General features: G+C 48.1%; 1 protein-coding gene across 6 annotated transcripts in view; it reads left to right on the top strand.

The window, feature by feature from the left end:
- The window catches only part of ephb2b (eph receptor B2b), a 111,242-nt gene that overhangs the window by 69,892 nt on the left and 16,066 nt on the right, over positions 1-25,284 (top strand). For 3 of the 6 annotated variants that reach the window (XM_049022134.1, XM_049022136.1, XM_049022138.1), the window contains exons 4-9: positions 5,994-6,149; positions 8,988-9,326; positions 21,721-21,845; positions 22,992-23,154; positions 24,443-24,551; positions 24,662-24,729. In XM_049022134.1, coding sequence (XP_048878091.1) covers positions 5,994-6,149; positions 8,988-9,326; positions 21,721-21,845; positions 22,992-23,154; positions 24,443-24,551; positions 24,662-24,729 — 960 coding nt within the window. The remainder of the gene's footprint in view (positions 1-5,993; positions 6,150-8,987; positions 9,327-21,720; positions 21,846-22,991; positions 23,155-24,442; positions 24,552-24,661; positions 24,730-25,284) is intronic. The other 3 variants (XM_049022135.1, XM_049022137.1, XM_049022139.1) reach the window with 1 other exon arrangement.

Genomic DNA, 25,284 nt, shown 5'->3' on the forward strand with positions numbered 1-25,284 from the left:
CCCCTTTCAGACCCTCACTTCTGTGGGGGTCACCCAGACTCACATGTCAGTTATTTCCCAGTGTTCCTTTGTTATTGGGTTGAACCAGACGTGCGATTGGCTCACAAAGAGCCGGTGACCCCTGTGTGTTTAGGCTCCTCCCCTTCATTTATACCATCCAGTAGGATGTTAAGCAATAAATGATCTGAAGTGTATGACATGGCCTGCATTGAAGATCCCTGCTGGTGCTCCCCCCACCCGCGTTGCCACTGCCCAGCACCTGTCAAAGTATCCTAGGCATCAGAAATGCCACTGATTCCTTCTGGGGGGTGGAGTTCAGAGCTGCACTGTGTTTAATTGACATCCCCCCTCTCCACTCACGATGCAAGCTTCCTGTGTCGACCCGCCCTGTTGCAGGCCGATCGACAGCCTGCCCATAATGAGGATAAATGTGCTGTGGTTGGCCACAAACCGCTGGCATCTCCTTCCCCCCTGGGGCAGCCTGCATCCAACACGATTGGGTCCTCATGAGCGACAGGTGTCAAATTATTGATAAAAAACGATCCGGTTCGCATTCCTTTGTCTGCTTCCACGCCGCAATTATGGATGCGGTTCTTCATGCGTCTCCGTGCTGCGGGAGGGGGTGGTAGGAAAAACAGCTGTGATGAAAATTCCAGGCTTTGCCGCCATGCTACAAGTGAGAAATCAAAACACTTCTTCCTGCCAATAATATAACATTCGTCGTCTGGAGTAATAATTCCGGTTATTTTTCACGAGCTGACATTTTACAAACTGGGTTCTGCTCAGTGCAGGAACGTAACTGCCACTTCCTTTCTGACTCAAGAAGCCCGGTTTCTGTGCCGTCAGCTACTCCTGCGTGCACAGGGTGCAAGTGCGACACCCCCACGCTCCCAGCTGTTACCGACTGCATGCACGTTTTCTCCCTCCCCGCACTCTTGCGGGGGGCAGGGGTGTGGGGGGAGGCTGTGTACCTTTGTCAGCTGGCTTCCTGCTTTCCTGGCCCATTTCCTTGCACTTACCATTTCTACGTTGGTTATCTTATGTAGAAAATGAGTCAGCGCATTTCCTAAAAGGTCCCTTTACGTGTATTTGATCTGTTTGATCCCCTTTAGCCTTCTATGCACCTTCATTCCGGCTTTTTATCTGCTGCCCCTTCTGTTGGCCAAGGATGAGAAATACAAGCAGAGTTAGCGTTAGCGCATTTGACTTTGGATATGAGCATTTGTGCTGTTTCCATTGTGGATGACAAAGACCTTTTGAAAATGCAGACACTAAAAGTGCCCTAATTGGTCCCTGCATTTTTGATCCCACTAGGTACACCATCGCATTGTCTGAGTGCTTAACTGGTCACCCTGCACAGAAGCAAACAGTATGCTGGTATGGCGGGTATACAGGGGCTGCGGAAAATGGCACTTCCCCTGCAACTGATCTGTACGCAGCTAAATAGCACGTTAGAGGGCTGCATATTTGCAGAAAAAGAAACAAATTTACTGGTCGCTGCACTGACGTGTGCATGCCCAGTGTAGGATAATAGCTTCGTCATGTGTGTTCTGTTTATTTCAGTGTATGGAAATACTGTCGTACATGTGAAAACACCTGTGTGGATGGAGATCATTTCCATTTTGCATTCTACATTTTTAAAAGATAACGTAGAAATGTTGACATTGATAAACATTGCCAAATCATTGCCATAACGTTTAATGCGTACGCAACCAAAGTCGTTGGCAAAAAGCATTTTTTTTTCCTCTCAGGTTAGATGAGAAATGAATGTATTCATATTTTTAAAAGTGGAATCTTGGAAAACATTGGCTGGAGCAAACAGCACTGTTTTCAGCATTGGGTGGGACGTGTCCCACATGTCACCCCCTTTGAGTGACACCAATGACAGCATCACCTGTAGACCTGGTGACAGCAGAATGCTCTCAATTATGCCCCAAGGTGAGCAGATGCCATACAGTGAGGGCAGTGGACGTCCTCTTCCTGCCCCGGCCAGCAGGGTAATGGAAAATGTGATCTAATTGCCTTCACCTTCTCCTGATTGGAGTTGCTGGCAAAGATAGAGCCTTAATTAAATTACCAGACCCTGTAAGCTTTTGCCAAAGAGGAGCTTGCTTACTGATTGGTGGGTGGCAGCGGGATTAACAAACACACAAGCGGAATTTCCCTGTTACTACACAGTCTACAGTGAGGCAGCCAATCAGAGAGAAAGGATGAGCCGTGATTGGCCAGATGGGAGGCAGCAGTCTGGAATGAAATGTCTTGTCAGTGGGGGAGCAGATGTTGCTGCTGTGGGTGTATTTTCTTTATGGGACACTGCTAGTGTCTGGTACAGGTGACCACGGTGGGAGGCAGAGGGGTCAGTATTTAAAGAGGGAGAGAGAGAGAGAGAGCACCCAGTCATAGTCTGAGCTTTTACGTCCACATAGAAAATGCTGGCCACGTTCACGTTCACCACCATCAGCATGTTTTTTGCTTTACTGACAAAACCTCAGATCTCAGTTTTTTTTCTGGCATTTTTTTTACATATTTCGTTTTGGCCTCCCCCATCTCTCAGATCCTCGTGCCCACAGCCAGCCCAACACAGACACACACACACACACACACGTATCATGACAATGGGCTCGCTTCTACGCACACACATCTCACATTTTTCTTCTCGCCTCCAATTTTTGGTCAAAGGCAGCAGATTGGAGCTGGGCTTCGCGCTGTGGAATGGGCATGCTGCTGTATCAGCGGGGGGGTTAGTTCTTCCGTCAGCCGAGCAAAGAGACAAAGAGACCAGCCATTTCATGGTGCAGGGGCTGGGGGTGGGCCGAGATGGTGCAGAGTTACCCATGGATATGCAACTGATTTTGGCTTGATTGTGGCATATATCCGAGCCGGCAACTGTAGGTGGGGTGTGTCTGGGCGGGGTTTTCATGATGGATTCATCACAAAGGCTACTTTTGCAGTCCCCCCCCCCCCCCCCCCTCCCCAATGCCATCGCCACGCAGCACAAGGACCTGTCAGTTATAGGGTGCTTTTTTGCGACAGCGCCACCTAGTGCTTTTGAAGAGAAACTAGCTCTGTTAGAGCTCCTACCAAAAAAGAGAGGGGGTCAGCACCACGATGGCGTTCCATGGGTTTTTTGGGACCCAGCGTAAGTCAACCCCACAGGATAAAAAAATGAGCAAATCGCTTGTCGTAAAAGTGAAAGGGCTTTCTGGCACAATGGCTCCGACTCCTCGTATGATTTTTATAATGGCGAGTTTGGCTCGACAGGCATCCAAACGTCCAGCATTCGGCTCCCAATGAATCATGTCTGTATCCATTATTAAAGTCATAAACGCGGGTAGCAGTAGTTAACTTCTGCCTTTTCACTGGCTCCTGCTATTACAGAGGCTTTGGTATTTTCCCCAAATTACTAAAATTAGTGTGACGGCTAACTTTTTCTTTTTATATACCGAGAATTTCTTTCTGAATGTTCTTGGGCTTGTAAATTGAATGTGTCGATAAAATTCCATTTGAATGCTCAGAATTCCGTCCCGTCTTTTAAGATTTCCGGAATCACCGGAGCGTCTGTTTGTAGGACGATGTCTGATGGGGAGAGGCTAAGCAGCTCTGTGCTCTGACCGCTTGCAGCTGTAATTAGGCAGCTGCAGACAGGGTTCTGGAAGGAACCCAAAGTCACGTCAGGAAGCCCCAACGGCGCCTGTTGGGTGAAGATGCGCAGATGGGGATCCAGCGATTCCGGGGCGCTGGAGCCTCAGAAAATGCAGTCGGGACTCCAGGAAGGAGTCAGAGCCTGTTTGGAACCTTTGACTCTCCTGGCCAAGGAATGGGCTGATGGTGAGGCTGCAGAAGCAGGGTTTTGGATTCCTGGGCTCAAAGGAATATCAGACATGTCCCGGAATTTTAGTTAATTATCCAAGATGGACAAAGTGATTGAATTCTCGCCACGATTTGCAGGATTTCTGAGTCCTCCTCAGAGATATTTTTGGAGTGTTTTCCGTACTGATTGGCTAAAAGAACAGATACTGGGTCTTAAAATAAAAATTAATTATAATGTAATTACTTAACAGTTCAAGGCCCCCCGAACAATTAACTGATTGATGGATTTATCCTAATTAAGCCGAATACTAATTTGTGCCGATGTTTGAAGCCAAAGGAATGGAATCAAGTTAAAGACAAATTTTGTTTTTCACTCTGCTTGGAAAAATGTATGAGGAACAAGATTTATTTATTATATAAGTCTAGTCTAGCCTCAGTAATTACAGGGTCAATGGGGAGAGGATCCCCCAGGGCAGGCTGGCGATTTGGGTGCTGAGTGTGGAGCCCCATGGCTGACGTGGCTTGGGGGGCCCCGATCTCTGGTGTTTCATTAGCTTTGCTGCAGACTGAAATCCAGCTTTTTCATTCGCTCCCTCCCTCTCTGCCCCCCTCACTCTCTCCCTCTCTTTCTTTGTCTGTGTCTTTCCCTCTCAGACAGTATCAGAGCCCCCCCCCGCCCCCCAAACCTAGGTCCTCGCCAACTTCCTCTTCTTTAAAATCTGTCCATCCCCAAACCTTGGATCCCGTTTCAGCCGGTCGTGTCTGACATCTCGCTGTGGCCCCCTCGCTGCACCACAACACGACTGTGAGGGATGCTGGGCCGGCAAATGTGGCCCCCCCCTCCCTGCCATTAATCATGCGGGGGTGGGGGGTCGAGATTAATATTTCTTGGCTGATTTAGCAGAGTGAGGAAAAGGTGTGCTGCACATTCTCCACATGCCCCCCTGCCCCCACCGTTACTGCTCAGTGCCGAGACACACACAGGACAAAGCCGCACTCTGCAAATAGTGCAGATAATGGTGCTTCATTCCTAATTAATAGATGTGATTAATTATTTTAGTCCAGCCCAAGAAAACTGGTAAAAAGATTTACTGTCTTATTTTCGGGGGATTGGTTTGACTGTCTGCTCCATCAATTCCCTTCCAGCAGCCTTTAAATCACAGTGACCCCAGTGGTCAGTCTATCCCAGGGACAGCGAGTCCTCGCAGGCAAACTTTGGGATTGTGAATAGAACGCCTGCAGTCTGTGGAGGGCAGGACAGACTGGGCGTGGGGGGGGGGGGGCACGTCCTGTTTGTCTTTGTGAGATTTACAGCGGATCCTCAGCAGACCTCACAGAGTCCGCTCTGGCCCTCGTGTGTCTTCTGGGTCTCTTCTATAATCCCGACAGTCAAACTTGGCCGGGACCGATGGGGATTTTGGGTTGGAAATGGGGAGGGAGGAGGTTACAGCAGCCTGTTGCTCAGATGTGTCCGGGGGAGGGGCACAATAAAGACTGGAGATTGCCGAAACCCTTTTCGGATTGTGTGGGACAGGCTGTGGCGTTATGGGGGCGTGGTCATATGTGTCAGGCCCCGCCCCTTTAGCCCCTCCCTCTCCTCTCAGTTTCACATATCGGCTAAATATGGTGCTTTAGAGGGACCTGCTTTTCTGCGTGACACAAAGCCTCTGTGATCCAAGCAGCACTACATACACGGTAGCATGGCTGCGCCACAAGATTTTTTTCTTCTGCTCTGTTGTCTTCTGACTTTTATTAATTGATTTTTCTACCTGTTGTATGTCAAATAGTGACACTTGTTTGTTTTTTTTGTGAAGCACTTTGGGGCATCAGCAGGTAGCCCTTCTGGTGCCCAGAACCAGTATCAAGATTTAGGACCCCGCCGAGCACTGAAACGTCTGCGACATCTTAGCACAGTGTTTCCCCATCCAGTCCTCGGGGAGCCACAGAGAGCCCACCTTTTTGCTCCCTCCCAGCTCCCAGGCAGAAATGTGGACTGTCTAGCAGGGAGCCGGGAGGGAGCAAAAACATGGTCTGTCTGCAGGTCCCCGACGACCGGGTTGGGAAACACTTTCTTAGCGAGCTGTTTATGGGGAATAATTAAAGAATGGCACACAGACGGCAGTCCCGCTGGGTGTTTGGTCTGCTTCCTGCTTTTGCTCACTGTCACCCCCCTTTGTCCGCAGCATGTCCCTCCGGCTTCTTCAAGCCCTCCCAGGGCGACGAGGCGTGCCTGCAGTGCCCCATCAACAGCCGCACCACCAGCGAGGGCGCCACCAGCTGTGTGTGCCGCAATGGCTACTACCGCACCGACTCGGACCCCATCCAAATGCCCTGCACCAGTATGTATCGCCCCCTGCTGGGATTACTGTTGCATAATCGCTAAGTGAAACCCATAGATCCACGCTCTGCTGCACCTTTACGGTCCAGGCTATGTGTGAGGCAACCCCCACCTCCTTGAATGTAACCACCATCCTCACCTCTGCCTCCTCCACCTAGAGAAATAGCAGTCCCCATAGGGTGAAGACAAATGGCATGTGGAGAATTATAGACTGGAGGACCCCAACCCCCCCCAGACAGAATGAGCCTCAAAAGCTCCTCAGGCTCACCTAAAGCCTTGCCCCAGGCACCACCAGATGGATGGCAGGGGTGCGGAGGAACGGGGGGGTTGGTGGGGGGCAGAGTTTACAGGAGAAGCATTATATTTACATAAAACTAACACGACAAACCAGCAGATACTTTGCGCAGGAAAATGACGTCATGTGACGTGGGGCCTAAACAATGAGCCACATCCTAAGCGAAGCTGTAAAGCCCCCTGCCCCCCCCTGGCCGGAAGGCACTTAAACACAACCAAGTCCACGCACAAGGGGGCTCTTAATGAGAGCCGATTAGTGGACAGGCAAATGAGCTGTCAGCTTGGGAGGGGGGAGATCCTTATGTCTGAGGGTGACCCACAGCCGGCCTGAAGGGGGCGGTGTGTCGCGGCCCGAGGCAATATACCGACTTACGCCCCCCCCTCCAGTACGCGCCCCACAGGTCGTCCCTCTTTAATTACTCACAGTGCAGGGCTTTATCTAGTCATCTGAAAAATCACCCGCTATTCAGAACGTCCCTGTCCTGGTAATACCATCAAAAGTGTCACATTTCTGTTCAGTCATGCAAACTGTAATGGCTACTTGTTTGCAGACTTTTTGAAAGAATTTTAAAGGTTATCGCCACAAGTTGAAAAGAGCTGCACCCTGCTTCTGAAATATTTAGTGTCCATATCGAACCACATGATGTCAATCACTCTGACCCTCCCTAAGAGCACCTCACCTTCTCAATCAACATTTGACCCCTTGAAGAAGAACGACATACCATTCATTCCTGTAAATGCTTTTTATCCAGAAACTCTCTATTAGCCCCTTATCCAAATAAACCGAGTGCTTTAGACCCCGGAGACAGGAGGAGGGGCCTTAGCCGAATAGAGTAGGTGAAGTAAGTACCTTCTACATTCTCCAGCAGACGTCCTCCTCTCTGGAAGTTTTAGTTGTATAAATGCGATATGGAGCTCCAGTGGAAAAGAGCAACTTTGAAGACCTTTCGAGGCCGAGTTCTCCTGTGGGCAGCTGCTGCCGTGTCCCCTTGAGGGAAAGTGCGGGGGGGCGGGGGGGGGAGGTAGTTCACGTGGAAACGACCTTCCCTTTCAACGCGGAACACATCTCTGCTTTTTTTTAACACCTTCCCACTGCCGGTGTTTTGCTTCGTAAGCAGCTCTGAGGTACAGTGTCTGCTGAACAGAAGTCATGCAAACTCACAGAAACACCACAGCGCTTTAGGCCGGGTGTGAACTGAGGGATCAGGGTGTCCTGGGAGGACGGCAGAGGCCTCGCTGACAACTTACCGTCATCATCATCATCATCATCATCATCATCATCATCATCATCATCATCATCATCATCATCATCATCATCATCATCATCATCATCATTAGTATTATTTTTTTGGGGGGCAGCATGGTGGTGCAGTGGTTAGCACTGTTGCCTCACACCTCTGGGACCCGGGTTCGAGTCTCCGCCTGGGTCACATGTGTGCGGAGTTTGCATGTTCTCCCCGTGTCGTCGTGGGGTTTCCTCTGGGTACTCCGGTTTCCCCCCACAGTCCAAAAACATCCTGAGACTAATTGGAGTTACTAAATTGCCCGTGTGAGTGAATGGTGTGTGAGTGTGCCCTGCGATGGGCTGGCCCCCTGGTCCTGGGTTGTTCCCTGCCTTGTGCCCATAGCTTCTGGGATAGGCTCTGGACCCCCCGCGAACCTACATCCATTTATTTTCACAAAGACAAACACAAATCCAAAAGCCACAATGAACGACAGGGTTTGATCCTGTAACCGAGCAACAAACTAAACCAAGGAGTAAAGGTCAGGAGTAAGTACCTGTACAGTGGTTAGTAGGGAAAAACTCACAATGCCTCACAATGGCACACTGGACAGAAACGGTATTTATGATACAGCAATTAATTAATGTAATGTAATTAATGAACTGGTTCTATTGAATATATGGACTGGATTCCGAATCTGGAAACTGATGGGATGGAGGACATGATGTAATAATAATAATAGGCTTCTTAGAATATACTGCTTATCTTAGAATATAGTTTACAGTTTTTCAACTTTATACACCTAGTGGAAAATTTATTATTATAATGCCTTTATAATGCATTCATAGGACATTTAGTGCACCTTCATAATAGATTCATAGAACATTCATAAGCAGCAAGTAAATATACCACAACATCCTAACATACCTTACCAGTTTTAATATACATTAATAATGAACATTATATGATAATAAACTTTATAATCATATAATGTTTGTCATTAATGGATATTGAAGTTGTTGAAGTATGTCACGATAAGGTATACTTACATGCTGCCTATGAATGTTCTATGAATGCATAATGATTGCATTATGCAGGTGCAGTTAATGTAAAGCATTATCTATTTTTTGTTATTATTATTGATGTTGTTGTTGTTCATTTTTAATAACTTTTTTCATAGTAGGACCTGTTTATATAGTGATTAGTTTAACCATTCGGTGGTAACGTCCCAGCTGGATATTGTTGGTTCAGGTTAATCACTTATTGGACCATTCTGCCCCCCCCCTAACTGTAACCCTCTTCCTCCACCTTTCCACCCCCAGCGGTCCCCTCGGCCCCGCAGAGCATCATCTCCAGTGTGAACGAGACCTCGCTGACGCTGGACTGGTCGTCCCCACGGGAGTCGGGTGGCCGTGATGATGTCGTCTACAATGTCATCTGCAAGAGCTGCGGGGGCAGGCGTGGCGGGGGCTGCACGCGCTGCGGCGACAACGTGCGCTTCACGCCGCGGCAGCTGGGCCTGACGGAGCCGCGCGTGCACGTCAGCGAGCTGCTGGCCCACACCCGCTACACCTTCGAGGTGCAGGCCGTCAATGGCGTCTCCGACCAGAGCCCCTACTCGCCGCAGTACGCTGCCGTCAACATCACCACCAACCAGGCCGGTGAGCGATCAGGGGACAGACCGGGGGTGGGGTGGTGGAGGTGGGGGGGGGGTGTGTTTCAGAGGGTGTCTTCAGTATGATTTTTAGTCTCAGAAACTGCCTTCCCTACATCCGGATCAGTATGCGATTTCATGTACATAATGGCTTTTTCCCCTAAGTAGGCCGTGGTTCCTTTAACCACGTTCCGGTCATTCCAAGCCGCTACCAGAGAAAATGAGACTCGACCTGTCTTTGATATTTGTGTCCTGGACCAAAACTTCACTTTCAGAGGGTTAGGCCTCTGTACCTGTCATCCGATGGTCGTCGTCTTAAATCCCGCACTCAGCAGAAGTACCTGTAAAAAACTAGTGCATCATGGGATGAGAATGCAAACTCCGCACACAGTGGAATTCGAACCCCCAACCCTGAAGGTGTGATACAGCAGCACTGTGTCACCATGCCACCCAAGTCACGAATAAACCGAAAATCGAAGTTTCACGTGTGCCTGCAGCCAGACGTTCCGCGCAGCTGGTCCCGTCTCTCCTCCACACACGTAAACACAATGGAAATTGTTGCCGGACGCCTTCAGATTTCTCCCTCCCTCCTTCGTCTTTCTCTCTCTGCCTGCTCCCCCCCCCCCCCCCACCCCAACTGATTCTGCAGTGTATCTCATTAGTGCGAGCAGCCGTGAAAATCCAATTAGCCCAGAACGTTACCCGAAAAACGCTTCGCATGTCTGCCCGTTTGCTCAGATGCTCCCATATGATCGCATGCGCCAGGTCGAGAACAAAGACGCACTAGGTGACTCGCCTGGTTTTTATTTCAGCCCACGTTTTGTCTCCTGAAGCGATTTGGACCATTTCAAAGCAGCACTGCAGTAAAATCTGTAGATTAACACAGCTTTAATAAATTTTCCCTACATGTTAAGCCATTGTGGATAGGAACTTGAATTTGGGGGGGGGGGTGTTTGGTTTAGCGTGAGAAAAACTGCGTCTCGCAGCAGAACCCTGTGTCGTCCAACACTAGTCAAATGTAGGCAGGCTAAGGCACAATTCCCTTCAATCGCACCACATCAAATCCAAGTTAGAGACTTTCTTTAATTAATTGCAGTTCGCGAGACGGCCAAGACGCACAAAATACGTTTGGAATTAATAAAAAAATAAGATTTGATTTAACAGAACCTCTCCTCATGTCAAGTGGTAGAATAGAGGTGGTTTTTCCAGAAAGTGAGGCTGGGTTTACACTGGCGTCCTTGACTTGGGCTGTCCCAGGCTGGCCAGCTACACCGCTCCACTTTAATTAAGAGCAGACATGTTCACCTTGAGCCTTCCAGAAGCTTGCCAAATGTGTTAGGAAGTTGAGAGTAAGAAGGCTGTTTTCATTCATTAAAATCCAACCCCCACCCCCACCCTACTGGCATTTGTTCCTGATGAATTTAATCTGGGTCATTTTTTTTTTTGGCTAAAAGAGACCTTCTGCGGTCCGATTTCGGATTTTAATGAGGCTCTGCTCCTGCCCCTCTCCTGGAGAGTGGGGTCGCAGCAAAGCGGGGCGGCCCGGCTGTTGCGATTGGTGGGACTCTGAAGTGGGAGGGGTGAGAGCGGGAGTCCTGGCCCCATCTCTGCCCGTATGCCTGTCACTAGGGATTATGGGTTGGGGATTTCTGTGGAGGGGGAGCACTGGGAAGGTTGAACTCTGGTTCACATTGGCATCCCATGATTAACCCCCCCCCCGGGTAGGGGGAGCCCGTTGGACTGAACCGTGGGTCAGCTGGAGTTACCCTTGGCTCTTCTGTAGCGCGGTGGGGCCCCCAGGTTACGTAAACATCTCATCTCCCTGGATTAGTGGCGGCGGCTCCGGGCCCCGGGCCCCGGCCCCATCGTTTGCAGCGCGCACCCATGTGTTAATTGGACATGTTTAGAAACCCAGCTGCCGTCTTTGGGCAGAACATTCCGTGAAAGAAACAAACAAATAGATAAATTGGAACTGATTAGCGCGAAAGCTTTTCTCCCCTCGCTCTCCCTCACATGAGTGCTTTTCATCCTTAATTTGGCGACTTGTTGGGGGGGGGGGGGGGGGGGGGCGTGAATGTGCAGGGAGGAGGGCTCTGGTTTTACTGTTTCTGCTTCTTTGCAGCATAGAGGGGCCGGGTACAAACACTTACCGCTTGTCACCCTTGTTTGGGCACGTCCCGTCGCATCTGGTGTGCCAGCGACTCTGTTCGGAGCCGATTCGTAGCGAGAAATTCAATTTCTTGCTGCCTAACATGCTGCAGTGAGTCTGTAGCAGAACAGCGCCAGCCGTATATTACGGCGGCCGTGTGTAGGATGTATTTTCCCCACACGGTTCATTTGCAAACACCCAAATGACAGAGATGATTTAATGATCACACCCTCTTAAAGTGCTAAATTTATGTTTAATTTAATAATTATAAGTAATAACAGAAAGATCATATGTTGAAACGTATACTGTACATTTGGACTTATATATTCAAGCGCAAATAAAACTTTGGGAAGGCACATATTCATATTTTATTGCAAATAAATTTTCATTCATTAAATATCAAGCTTTGAAGTGTTAACATTTTAGGGTTTTAAGACCTTCACAGACACAGAGATTTATAAGAATCATTCAGCTTGTTGAAGAAGACATTAAAATGGAGAAATGGCAGATAATTTGTAATATGGGTACTTGCTAATTAAATCTTAGATATTATTAAACCTTGAGACCAGTTCCTGTTTAAACTCCTATTGGTTGTGAGTTTTTTTTAATGTATATTAAAGAAAACAAAAACTTTAAAATCATCGGAATCTTACATTTGTTATGCATTAATTGTTACATGGTTAAGCCACTTGGCATAGGTAACACCTGGTTAAAATTTGAATGCAAAGTTTGAATATTCTGACATTTAGCGATATTTGCAATTTATGCCAAATAACATTCTAGAAATATTATTACAAAAAGGACTCGTTCTATTGTCGTGGTATTTTGGAGTGCTGCCCATGAATACAGATCATTGACGAGCTGATTGGCTGAGCCTCCGCATGACAACGGACTCAGATTCTCTTTACAGAATTTCCCTTTTTAGCAACAATTACCATAGCTACTCTGTATCGGTTAAGCGGGTGGACAATGGAGGTAACAATAACGGCACAAAAAATGTACAAAGATTGTTGTGTCTGGGAAAACAAACAAAGAGCCAGGTGTGTAATGTTAATGTTGAATAATCAAAACCCTGGTCTGGGTCTCCCGGCAACAAAGGGAGCTGTGTCAAAACCAATGACAAATGGACCTATTGGCATTGAACCACAGAGACTGTGTGCCTCTGTCACGGTCAATTCAGGTCGATGCTGGTTAACCATTTTTTCACACACGCAGGATGATTGCAGTTAGTTGTTTTCTGGGATGGGGTGCTGGATTGGGGGGGTGGATATTGCTGCCCCCCCCCCCCCCCCCAAGGCCACCGTAATCACACCCCACCCCCAACCAACCATCTCCCCATGTGTCCTACAGGTGCTGTCGACTTCAGTCAAACTTATTCACCTTTGCCCTTTCCCCATAGAAGGGCAGCACACACGGGGGGGGACGCCAGTTTTGTCAGCTTGATGAACGACAAGTGCATGCAAAAGGACTAGGCTCACTCAGTTAATGAACAATTAAGAGGTGTGATAAAGAGGCCGATAGTATATCTGAGCTTATTCAACACATTGGCTGTGTACCGGCTGCACCCGTGAAGGCCGATCAATGGTTAACCAGAGTTGGTCTTAGCCGGGTTATTAATGGCTATCCTCTACCCTGCAAAAAAAGGCCCAGCAGGGTAACAATTTAACAATGAAAGACTTCATATTGTTGAGGGGGGGAGGACATTAATTACCACACCATTCTGCTGGGAAGTCCAGCCAGCCCGTCAATATCCGCATCTGGAGTCCTGCCCCCACACTGCAATCCCACCTCGCTCGCCCAGACCTGCCTGCTGTGCGATCGATTCTGCCCATGATTGCGAAGCAGCCTTAGACATTGGCCCCGTTTAACACTGAATATTTTTAGCGCTAACTCTGTGCGTGCCATGCTATGTTCTGATGGAAGACGGACGTATTTTGGCAAAATTTTGGCAGCCCTTCTGCTATTGACTATTGTACATATCAGGTGCTACATCCTGGCACGAGAACATTGGCTGTGCATTGACCATCAGTGTCGTGTGTCGTACATGCTCTTATATGACAAGCGGCTATGTATTGTTAGCCATATAGCATGTTGTGCTACATACCAGCATATGGTTTCTGTCATGCTGTATAAGTGTTATGCTACATGCTAAATTTTGCCATTTGACTCTGTGTAACCTGTTAAACCCAGCAGAGCGTGAGCCGCTAACATGCGGCGGGTGTCGCTAGCTGGCCATGCCGGCAGGTAACTGCTGCCATTGTGTGGTGCTCTTGATGCAGAAGAACAAGGGAAGATTAATGAGTTAATTATCTGTGAGACAGCCTTGTCGAGCTGTGGCCGGGCCGCTTGGGACTCCAGCGTTAGCGGCTGTCACGGAGGGGTGGAGCGACGTGGTTTGACGTTTAGAGTAGCCCGAAGGTGACCGCATATCCCCAGGTGCCGCTGCTCAGGCCGTCGTTTATCTGTGAGCTGCTGGAAGTGGTCAGTAATATTTTTATGTCGTGGTCGATGTCTGGAAAATAACTGACAGAAAGGGGTCACAGTGACACATGCTTATTACTAACCGCTGTCCTTTTAAGTCGGTTGTTAAATTATTATTTACTTCATATTTTAAGTGCTTTGAAATCAGTGGACGTGTCTGACACGGGCTGAATGTAACTGGGCGGAAATGAAGGGTTTTCAGCCCTGTTCCAGTCAGGAGCTTAAACCTACCCCAGGGACAAGGCATAGAGTCCCCGTTACAGGCTTTTACGAAGGGGGGGAGGGGGGGGGAATCATGGGGAACATCATGGAAAATACAGGATAGTGGTTTTTTGGCACATAGAGTGTCTGCGTATGTGTGTGTGTGACACCCCCATAGCATCCCCTTCTCCACCCACCCCCAAGGACTGCGTACACCTGACCGTCACCTGGGGGAGAGGGGGATTGGGTGTGTGTGACTAAGACAGAAGGCGTCGAGCAGGGCGCATATGGAAACTGGCAAATAAGGTATCCAGAGTCCAGCGCTGGCCGCCAACCAATGGGCTACCTCCATGCTAATTAGCCGGGGTGTCGTCGGAATGGAAGCAAAGGTCAGCACATTAGCATGGAGAGGGGCTGTTTACCGTCATCTGCAGGCAGAGTCAGGGGACTTTCAGCAGGTGTGAGACGTATGCTGTGACTGCCCCGTCCAAAACGCCTTTAATTAATAATTGCCCCCCCCCGGCAGCGTTCGTGTTTAAGAATGCAACCCTTAAATAATTCAAGCATCAAGCAACAAAATTATACTGCCAAGATTTTTTTTATTTATTAATTTTTTTGCAGATGTCTAATTTCTCAGATTATTTCCATTTTTATTTCCATTTTTATTTCCATTTTTAAATGGGCTGTTTCAGAACAAAGCATTTTGTTGTTCGCATGCAAAAAGTTCATTGAAAGGTGATATTCAATCGCTGCACGTCCCACTCAGCCAGCGATATAGAATTACATCCTGTGCTTTTTCCGTCTCACTTTAGAACATGTTCTGGAGATCGTGATTCCAGAATCGGAATCCCATTGTAGCCCTTCCTGAGACCCAAAGCCTGTTTTTCTTTTCTCCGTTGGTGCTTCTCAAGACTAGAAACACAAACATTGTAATTTTGTAAATTTACTCCCAGGAATTAATTTGATGCGCAATGAGTCATGCGATTGGTCTCATTGCGAGGATGCAGATAGTGTATCCTTGATATTTGGGATGGGGCTATGACAACATCTGGGGATTTTTATCATCCTCTTGTACTTGTGTTATTCGTATTAGAGCTGGTTTCCAGCATTGGAAATTGACATAAAGCAGGTACCCAACAACAAAATATGGCCAAAAAAGTGTATTGAGAAACACCTCGTGTTTCTATTGTGCTTCCAGTGAAATGGTTATATTTTCATTGCTTTCCAGCATCCATCTTTTTTCTGAAACTACTTATCCTATTCAGGGTCATGGGGGGGGGGTGAGCCTATCACAGAGGCTATGGGCACAAGCCAGGGAACAACTTAGAATGGGGTGTCAACCCATCGCAGGACACACTCACACATCATTAATCCACATTCACACCTATGGGCAAATTGGTAGCTTCAATTAACCTCCACGTGTTTTTGGATTGTGGGGGGAAACCAGAGTACCCGGAGGAATCCAGACAGTGACACAGGGAGAACATGCAAACTTGAACTCAGGTCCCAGAGAAGTGAGGCAGCAGTGCTAACCACTGCACTCCCCCCCCCCCCCTCGTGCCACCCGTCGGATCAAATCGAACAGTAACATTTAGATTTGATGCAGTTCGTACATGGGATTCAGCAGTGAAAAGCACAGACCGTGTGTAAGTGACCACAGTGTTTATTGGGATTTCTCATTTTCTCACAGCTCTCCTATTTACCATTGCCTTTTAAACTGTCGCTTTTCTGCAACTCCGTGTAAGGAATTGCAGATTCGGGCATTTAAAGACGGAGTTGAAAGTTTAGTTTTTTTTTTATTTTAATTGAACAGCTGAAAGCGAAGAAAGAGTGTAATTACATGTTCAGCCCTGTCCTTGAGCAGATCACGGTGTGGACCATCTGATTACTTCGTAGATGTTTATTCATTTTAAAGGTCCAAGTAATGAGAGCCGTTATTAGTGTTACTGACCACGCAGGCCTACATATTAAAACCGTTCTCCTTATTACACATGGTGTAATTGGATGTAAATATAAACGCTTATGACTTCTTATTTTTATGTAATTAGTTCAGGCAGTTGATTTGTAGGCACTGAACTTGGTGCGTTAAATGAGCATTGCCCTGCTCTCCTTCTGACGTGGGTGGGGGGTGCGTTTGGCTGCCTTTCCCATCAGCATGCTGCTATGGGTTTTGTGTTGTCACCTCGCCACCCGTGTGAGGCAGAGCAGAGACTCTGGCCTCTGCTTGCATGCACTGTTCCGGAATGGCCCGGACAGTTTGATGGTGATAAATGGCCGAAGTGAAACTTGAGACTTTTCAGTCCCATACATTTACCGTCTCCTCACGCCCTTCTAGCTTAGATGACAGACAGTGGGTGACCGAGCTACGACGGCCTTACTCAGCGGGACCGATTCCCGGCTGTGAATGTGGAAAACGCAAAGCTGGAGAGTGTGCGGCTCCATGCTGAAAGCGCAGAATGGGCCCGTCCTTATCGGTGCATGTATGCAGTCCACAGTATCGCAATACATTTCATTTAAAAAAGATTCACTTTGTCATACTGAGTCCAGTATAATTTTATGGCTTCTTCAGAACTGCATTTATTCGTGTGTTTTTTTATTATTTTTTTTACGTAGATAGATGTTCAGAATAAATATGTATATTCCCCATGACCATCGGTATAACTGCGTCAGTCTTGCTGACGGTAACTGAAAAGCGCCCTTCTCTCTTTCCCTCACACTCACAGCACCTTCACCTCCACCTTTATCTCTGAGGACTAGCCACATCCACCCTGTACTGGGACCAGCAGGTGTAATGCCCCCCGCCCATCCCCCTGACCCCCTAAATCTGCAAAAACAGCTGTGTCTGAAATCATCCTTTTTCTGCGCATCTGTCTCTGAGTCAGATCATGGGGGGTGGTGCTGGGGGGTGCTCTTTCTTTACGATTGCAGCATTCTTTTGCAACCAGGTACACTCCAGTCCCTTGCTTTCCTCTTGCTTGGGCTCGAAGGTGAGCATCTGCCCACACCAAAGGGCATGGCCTGTTTCCTGATGGGGGTCGCATTTACCAGCATCCCCCTGGGCCACGCCTGCATGCTATAGCCCCCGGGTAACTGTGGTCTGTCCATCTGCTCCGGGCCGGTCCAGCCGATGCCAGGCGGTGCCGTGTACGAGGAGCCGGATTCCCTCTGCCCCTTGCTGTCAGCCCGGACCCCTACAACCCGACAGATCCCATCAGAACTGCTGAGTTTGCCCTGGAATGGTCACACGCAGCGAAGCTACTTCTTCAGAAGCACCGGGAGATGGAGGCACCAAGCCTTTCAGTGAAGTGAGAAAAAAATGAAAGGGCTTGCTCCCTCATTCGGAATAACTTCGCAATCGGTTTCAGACGTTCCGGGACTTCGCGTTACGGGTGCTGCGAGCACCGCTGAGATTAGAAACTTCGCGGTAAGCTTTGGTGAACTTTTTAAGCTTCTGAAGTACCTATTTTGGAGCCAGCTTACGGCATTTGGGTGATTACATTAATTCTCAGATCTCCTCCACCACAGATGGTTTAGCGGCTGACGAACTGAATTCTCACAGCGCTGCATTACTGTAATGGAAAGTCTTTGGAGACATGAAAACTCTCAAATGCATTACAGATGGAGAGCGGGGATAATTGCCAGTCTGCTTTCCATTCTGCCGTTCTGAAAAAGACACGCATGTGCCGGGTTTCTCCTGTTTTCGGGACGCCTCGCAGAAACCAGGAATGGCGAGTGTTTGAAGGAGGCCATACTCATTCCAAAATGGTGGGATGTATTTCAGAAGCAGATACTCCCCTCCCCAAACAGCCAGGCACCATCCCCAGCTTCTGATTAGAAGTGACTGACATGCAGTCAAAAGATTCCACCAGAGTCCAAAGTAGGGGTTCCAGTCAGATCCAGTGGTGCCTGGGAAGCACAGAGAAACACAGTATTTGAGGACGATATCACGAAGATCATGCATCATTTATTCATTATTCTGAAAGTTTTATCAAAAGTAACTTTTAGCAGTGGGAAGGATTTCAACCTATGTGTTCTTTGTGGGATTTGAACCCACAACCTTTGTATTTTTAGCATAATGCTGCACTTGTTGGTTCGGTGCCTTTGGTACCTAATAGGTTCCTGTGATGGCTGCATTTTTAACACTTTCTTGGTGTTGTTGTCGGAGGAACGGGGGAGACACTGTGACTTTCGTAGGCGCATGGCACGCAACTTAGGTCATGATTTGGTCATTGTGGTGAGCAGTCCCCTGTCCTCTAACCACGACATGGTGAATTTATGATCCCCTCCTATTTTTGGTCCCCTCCTATGTGGTTGCGGCGGGAGGGTGGGCATGTGCCATGCGTGGTCTGCCTTGCCTGGTGCCTATCAAAATCCACTCAATGGGTTCGCTTCATGAAGTCATCCACTGTTGCCGAGAGACGCCCCTCTATGAATCGGGGGGGCCGGGCCAGGCCAGTATCCCTTGGAGGGCAGGCGTACGGAACCGTTAAAAGGACCGATGACAATGGACCCCCATTTATTTACCCGTCGGACCAGCTTCTGAAACGCACGGAGCAAAATTCCGGAAATTGCTTTGGAGTGTCTATGGGCCTGGGAGGCAATCCCTGGATGGGGCCCTAAATGGGGTGGGGGGTGTGTTTAATCGACTGGAAAGGAACTTCACATTGTAAATCACAGCCGTCATCGATCATTGAAGTCGCTGGACAGAGGAAAGATCTCACTCCTCCTTTATAGCAGGTCCGTCTTCGCCTTGTGGCTAAGTGTCTCGCAAGGTCGGCTATGGGGGATCCAGCGACATCCGCTGGTCAGCTGGCCGTAGCGGCAGTCATTACAGTCACGGCACAAACCCTCCGTGCCCCCGTGCTCGTCTCTGTCCTCTCTTGTTTTAGGAGAAAGTCTCTCTCACACACACACAACACGCCCCCTGCATACCCTGTCATTTCCATCCTTTCAGCTCCGGAGGCGCATGCTGACGGCAGTTTGAACCTCTCCCTGTAATGAAAAGGATCGGCTCTCATCCCATCATATCTTGGCTGTCCGCCCTCCATATGCTAATGAACGCCGGAGCGTGCGTGCGTGTTTGTGCGAGTGTGTGTGCGCGTGTGTGTGCGCGTGTGTGTGCGCGTGTATGGGGGCCACCATGCCTAGCATCACAGAGACATTTATGGTCAAATTATATGATCGTGTTAAAGTTTTATTGCCGTAATATTGTTTATTTACTGTGCTTCGTCATCATCTTCATTCGCTATGGAGGCACTGTGCCATGCCAGAAAGCGATTCATTCAATATCCCATTTCTGTGTAGTACTTATGCTTCCAATTTATTGGAAGGCATGCATACATTTTATATATATGAAATGAATCAGTGTTCTTAGTGCCAGTGGTACAGGTCTAGAGTTCGAATTTGACGGAATGAGAGCAAAGCAGGAATAATCGGGGGGAGAGGGAGGTATAATCCTTCCTCCCTCGACGACGCTTAAGACTCTTGGCGGATTTTCCTGCCCGCGGTGCTCTGGCTCACGTTACATTCACTCCATTCCTCCCTCTGCAGGCGCACGGGCAAGATTTACCTGCAGGCAGCGCCACGTGTCACCTGGGCCCAGATCCGGGCCCCTGGTATACAAGCAGGCGTGGGTCTGGGGTGGTGAGGCGCAGCTGTAGCAGAAAACGCTCACTGCCAGTGAACTGTAAAAGGGCGATTGTGCGGAAAGGTGCAACTGCGTAAAAGATCTTAATAATTGCGATTACTGCCAGCACGCTGGAACGGGGGTTGACTGCGCGGGGGCAGCACTGAAGCCGCCGACTTGCGCCACATTGAGTGGGAATTGATACGATTAGTGGTGGCAGACGCCGGCCGTGTCCCGCACTGGTCGCGTGGCGTGGCGGCAGTGCAGCACACTGGCCGAGTGGCACAGGATTTGGGCGTGGTCTTGATCTCATTGCTCCGCCCATTGGACTGCCTGGGGAGAGGGGTGGAGCTCCGTGATCCCGGATTGGTGGGTGTCACATATCTTTAGCCTGGTGGGGGTTACCCATGGAGACTAGTGACACATGCGTGTGAAACAGAGAGATTCTCACACCGTACTGAGTTTCTGTTGGGCTGCCTGAGCTGTACATGTAGTATAAAGAGCATGTGTTGCAATATTTGGAATATTGATTTTATCAGCAATTTGTTAATTACTGTTCAGTCTCTACCTTTACCCCTGCCTTTTCCCTCATATCCTCCAAATCAGCATTGGCTAATTACTCCATTTATCATTCACCCCCCCCCCCCCCCCCCCCCGTGTCCCCAGCTACCAGCTCCTGTCACGTACCATAAGCCCATGATAAATGGTGATCTGTTTAGGTACTGGCTTCTACGTAGGCTGGTCTCTCCTTGCTGCAGGCTGGTCTCTCCTCGCTGCAGGCTGGTCTCTCCTCGCTGCAGTCTGGTCTCTCCTCCCTGCAAGCTGTTCTGGAGCAGTGGCATTAGTGCTGCTTTTGACTTCTCACCTCCGTCCGCATTGCACTCCCCTACCCTTCGGATTTGGGCTCCTTTTCCTCCATCATCCCTTTATGCTGTAATTCACTCAATGTCTGTTCTAGCACCCCCCCCCCCCCAAAACTGTACAGAGGGCTCTGATTCACCCGTGACCAAAAATAATCCCGAACGCGCACCGCAGACATGAAACCCAAATGCCAAAGGGGAAAAAAATGCTTAATTGTGTGTCGTCGTATTTGTGGTTCAGGCAAATTGTTCTGCCGTTTATTTGCATCCAGAAATGAGCTTGCGCCACAAATTTGTACCACTTCCTTTCAAATTAGTGGATGCGGGCAGAAGTGGGGCAAAGGTCGGGCACATGGAGGGGGACTAATGTGGCTGCGGGGCCCCTGCCCCCCACCCCTGCCGGTCCTGAGTGATGCCGTGACTCTTCAGTTTAGGCTGTGCCCAGTGCTGCATCTCTGGCTGAGTGCACTGCTGGCCTGGGTCATACCGGTTTGCAGTTTTTAGGAATTAGAAGTGTTTTATAGGTGGACGGCGGTCAGGAAGGGTAACCCTAACCCTAACCCCTAACCCTAACCCTAAGTTCCCATAGAGATTCACCCATGTGCGAGTGTGTTCAAAATTAGTATTTGAAGAATATAACGCTATAGTAAGTGCATTATTTGTTAATCAGAGAGTGCCAGAAGGCGAAAATCATTTGAGAGCAGAGAGGTAACAAGGCGAGCACCAGCCCCGGGGCATGTAAAAATACATAGTGCTGAGAACAGGCTGTGTATTTTTAACAATGTAAACTAATAAACGATATGAAATTGTGTGCAAATTGATCTGCAAATGAACATCCATACCTGTTTTATTTTATTTTATTATGTTAATGTTTTTTTTTTTAACCAAATCTGCCAAATCCATGCACATAGATCTCAGAACAAGTGTAGTAATTTTGATGTTTGAATGTGTCTTGAGACTGACGTAATTTGCTAATGTGTAGGATCTGAATTGTCAGCAGCATGTGTCTATGGCTCAGTAGTAGCTTAACTCCTCCCACACGGTCACCTGACTCTTCTGCCCCGCCTTCTTTCTGTCTCTGTAGCGCCTTCAGCGGTGTCCATCATTCACCAGGTGAGCCGCACCGTGGACAGCATCACGCTCTCCTGGTCCCAGCCGGACCACCCCAATGGGGTCATACTGGACTATGAGCTGCAGTACTACGAGAAGGTAAGGGAGCAGAAATGGGGACTGCTGGATGTGGGGGCAGGGGGTCACTTCACTGCCAGGTGTGTGGCACTTAAACATGATAAAGAGCTTTGACTAATGGTGCGTTCGATCATCTCTTGGAACTCAGAAATTCTGAGTTGACATCACGTCCGACAATCTCCCGTTCAAGCTTCCACATCTTGGAACAAACATGGCTGCCTGCATGAACACGCTGCTGTGTGTTGTTGCTTTATATTTTAGCAGTAGACAAACAAACAAGAAACACGAACTAGGCAAACCACATTAAAAGCTTTATAAAGTATTTTAGTACACTCATAGCGATATTCTTTTTTCGAGAGGCAAACAAACTACAAACTAACCAAAAACACTAACAAGTGTGGTAAAAATCTGATATTGCATGCTAGGATACTGTTTACAGTCACGATATGGTATTCTCTAAATCGAACACGTGCAATTACAGTTATAATTATTAATACATTTAACAAAATAATTTTTTTTTAAGATTTATAAAATAGAATTACTGTTGAGTGTGTAAGCCGCCATGTTGAAATTATGTCACGGGGCAACTTGGACAAGAAAATTCTGTCCGACATCAACGTCATAAAAGAGGCGTGTTTCCGACGGGAAGTGACGTTTTTCATGATGTTTTCACCTGAGTTCCGAGTTGGAGAGAAATAATCGAATGCACCATAAGGACTCCCATTCCATGTCCGTCAGTCTGAAAGGGAGGTAGTCACCAGGAGACAGCTGGAATCAGGCTGGTGTTCATTACACCTGGGTGTTAATAGAAAATGTATTGACTAGGAATGATATTATCTCCGTCAAGATACCTTCTTAGGTTAGTGCCCCATCTTGGGCTGTTCCCTGCCATCTGCCTGTAACTTCTGGAATAGGCTCCAGACCCCCAGGACCCTGAATAGGATAAGTGATTATAGAAAATGGGTGGATGGATGGATGGATAAAAGGAAGATGCCATTTATTCCTAACCCAAGCTCCTCTTTGAGAGAACAAAAGGAAAGAAAAACATTCACCCAACTTGGGTACACAACCAAATTAGACAATGAGTTGGTTGTACCTTTAGTCCAGACTGAACTATCCCTAAATGACACGCTCCTATTCATCTGATCTTCTGTGCTGGATCCCCAGGATCAGTCAGAGTACAACTCTACCACCGTGAAGAGCCAGACCAACACAGCAGTCATACGGGGCCTCAAACCCGGAGCCATCTACGTGTTCCAAGTACGGGCCAGGACTGTGGCAGGCTTTGGCCGCTACAGTGGGAAGATGTACTTCCAGACCATGACCGAAGGTGGGTGAGCCCTCCTGGAAGCTGGATGGGGAGAGGTGGTCAAGGTTCACCCTGTGGTGGACTTTGCCCTGGACTGTCAATTTGTTTGATTTTTAAACACTGAAGACAAGCTACATGACAGTAAGACTGATCCTGCCATAAAGTAGGTCAGGCTTGTTTCCATAGTGCTCCAGTTTTCCACAAACTGCAGTCAGTCTGATACACATCAGAACTTTAGTGCCAGATTTAGAGGGCATCGCCTGTGACGGATTCCGTCTGCCCGCCCATTTGATCTCGTTTTTAATTTCTCAAAAGAACTACTGATTTTAGCTAGACGAATATTAGGTATTTGCAACTTGGTCTTCTAAGATGACTTAACATCAACTTTCTGCATTGCAAAATCACCTGTTGTCATTGGGTTTCTAAGGGGCAGGTGCTAGCTGTCAGGCCTAATCACTTGTACATAAAGCTTTTAGATGCTTAAGGCTTTTCGGAAAGATCTTTGTGATTCGCCTGTTTAGCATCCTGTTACATAGTAAAGTTAACAGGTGAGCTCAATGGTTCATACCTTTACTCACCCTGTTGAGGTTTAGGGCTTTGAGAAGATATCAAAATACCACTTAAAAGGTACAAAGGTTGACCTCTTGTGGGATTTGAATCTGTGATTATTGGGTTACTGGCCCTGGCTTCATACTATTATGCTTACTGACCTACACTTGTGGAGATGATTAATCTACTGTCTGAAGTTGCTTGCATCCTCTCCCCATGGACCACTTAGCGTAGCCTGTCCAACCAGCAGAGCTGAAAATCCAAGACATTCACTCAGTCCAGAGGGACACATATGGGTCCATACTGCATATACAAGGAGCACTACCTTCAAGACTAGCAAGCCCGTTGAAATTCTCCCTAAATATCCCATTACTAGTATCGCTTAGGGACAAAATTAGCTTGATACCAGCCTCCCTCCTGCTCTCTACAGGAAGCAGATAACATTAGTAAGCCCTCTGCCAGCGAAGCAGCTGGCCAGCACAGTGCAGCCTCTTCCAGCGCTCTGGCCCTGTGTAGGAGTGGTTAGGTAATTAACAGGTGATTGGACAGAATTTACATCGCTGCTAAAAAAATTCTTGAAGATAAAACAAACATAGGAGGCCTGACCCAAGAAGCACCCAATTCCCAGAGTTTGGGGCAAGGGAATGTCATAAAAAGAGCCAAAGCAGGGCTACTCCATTGCACCTTCTGGCCAGAAACCATAATTTCTTAGCTTTCAGTGTTCTTAAGTCTTACACTTGTAATCGTTTTTTGTTTACAGATGAATATAACACCAGCATGCAAGAAAAGCTGCCGCTCATTATCGGCTCGGCGGCGGCCGGCCTCGTCTTCCTCATTGCTGTGGTGGTCATTGTCATCGTCTGCAATCGGTGAGTCATTCCTGTTCCCACCCTTTTTGCCATGGCAACACCAGGCACCATAATGTATTAGCCGCCCGACCCCCCCAGGCCACCGTTATAGCTATTTGTATTTCACCCAGGAGGATGGGCTTTGAGAGAACAGACTCAGAATACACAGACAAGCTACAGCACTACACCAGTGGCCACAGTGAGTAACATCCACACATCTCTTCGACAGAAATACGTTTTCCTACGTAGACGCCGCCCCATTTCTTTTTGCCACACCCCATCCATGAGTCTCCTCTCCTATTGGCTCTTTCCTGCGCATGTTTCATTTTAAGTATCATTCATCTCTCTTTCATGTTATGTGCCACAGCCCTAGAAAACATTTTTAAGTACCAGAAAACACAAATCCATGTTCGAAATAATTTTGTTAACAGACATTTGCAGATTAGAAGAGTCTCGCATCCATGGGGATGCCTGGGATTCTAATTTAAATCCAGCACAGCTCCATTTCTGGTTGGAGCTTAAGGGTAATCGCACCCCAACCCCCAATTCCCTCAGCTCAAATATTAATGCAGAGACACGGTTTACCCACCCACCCCCCTCGACCTTAGTTATCAGTTTAGACAGAATCCTCTATGCATAATCAATAGGATCAGGTTGCGCCAAATGCGGTATTTACAGAACTTGTTTCTGCTTGAGTACAAACAGCATAGTGCCCCAGCAGTGGTATACCCCCCTCCCCCCCATCCTGCCACCC

The sequence above is a fragment of the Brienomyrus brachyistius genome, chromosome 8 (assembly GCF_023856365.1).
Source record: "Brienomyrus brachyistius isolate T26 chromosome 8, BBRACH_0.4, whole genome shotgun sequence".
NCBI classification, from domain to species: Eukaryota; Metazoa; Chordata; class Actinopteri; order Osteoglossiformes; family Mormyridae; genus Brienomyrus; species Brienomyrus brachyistius.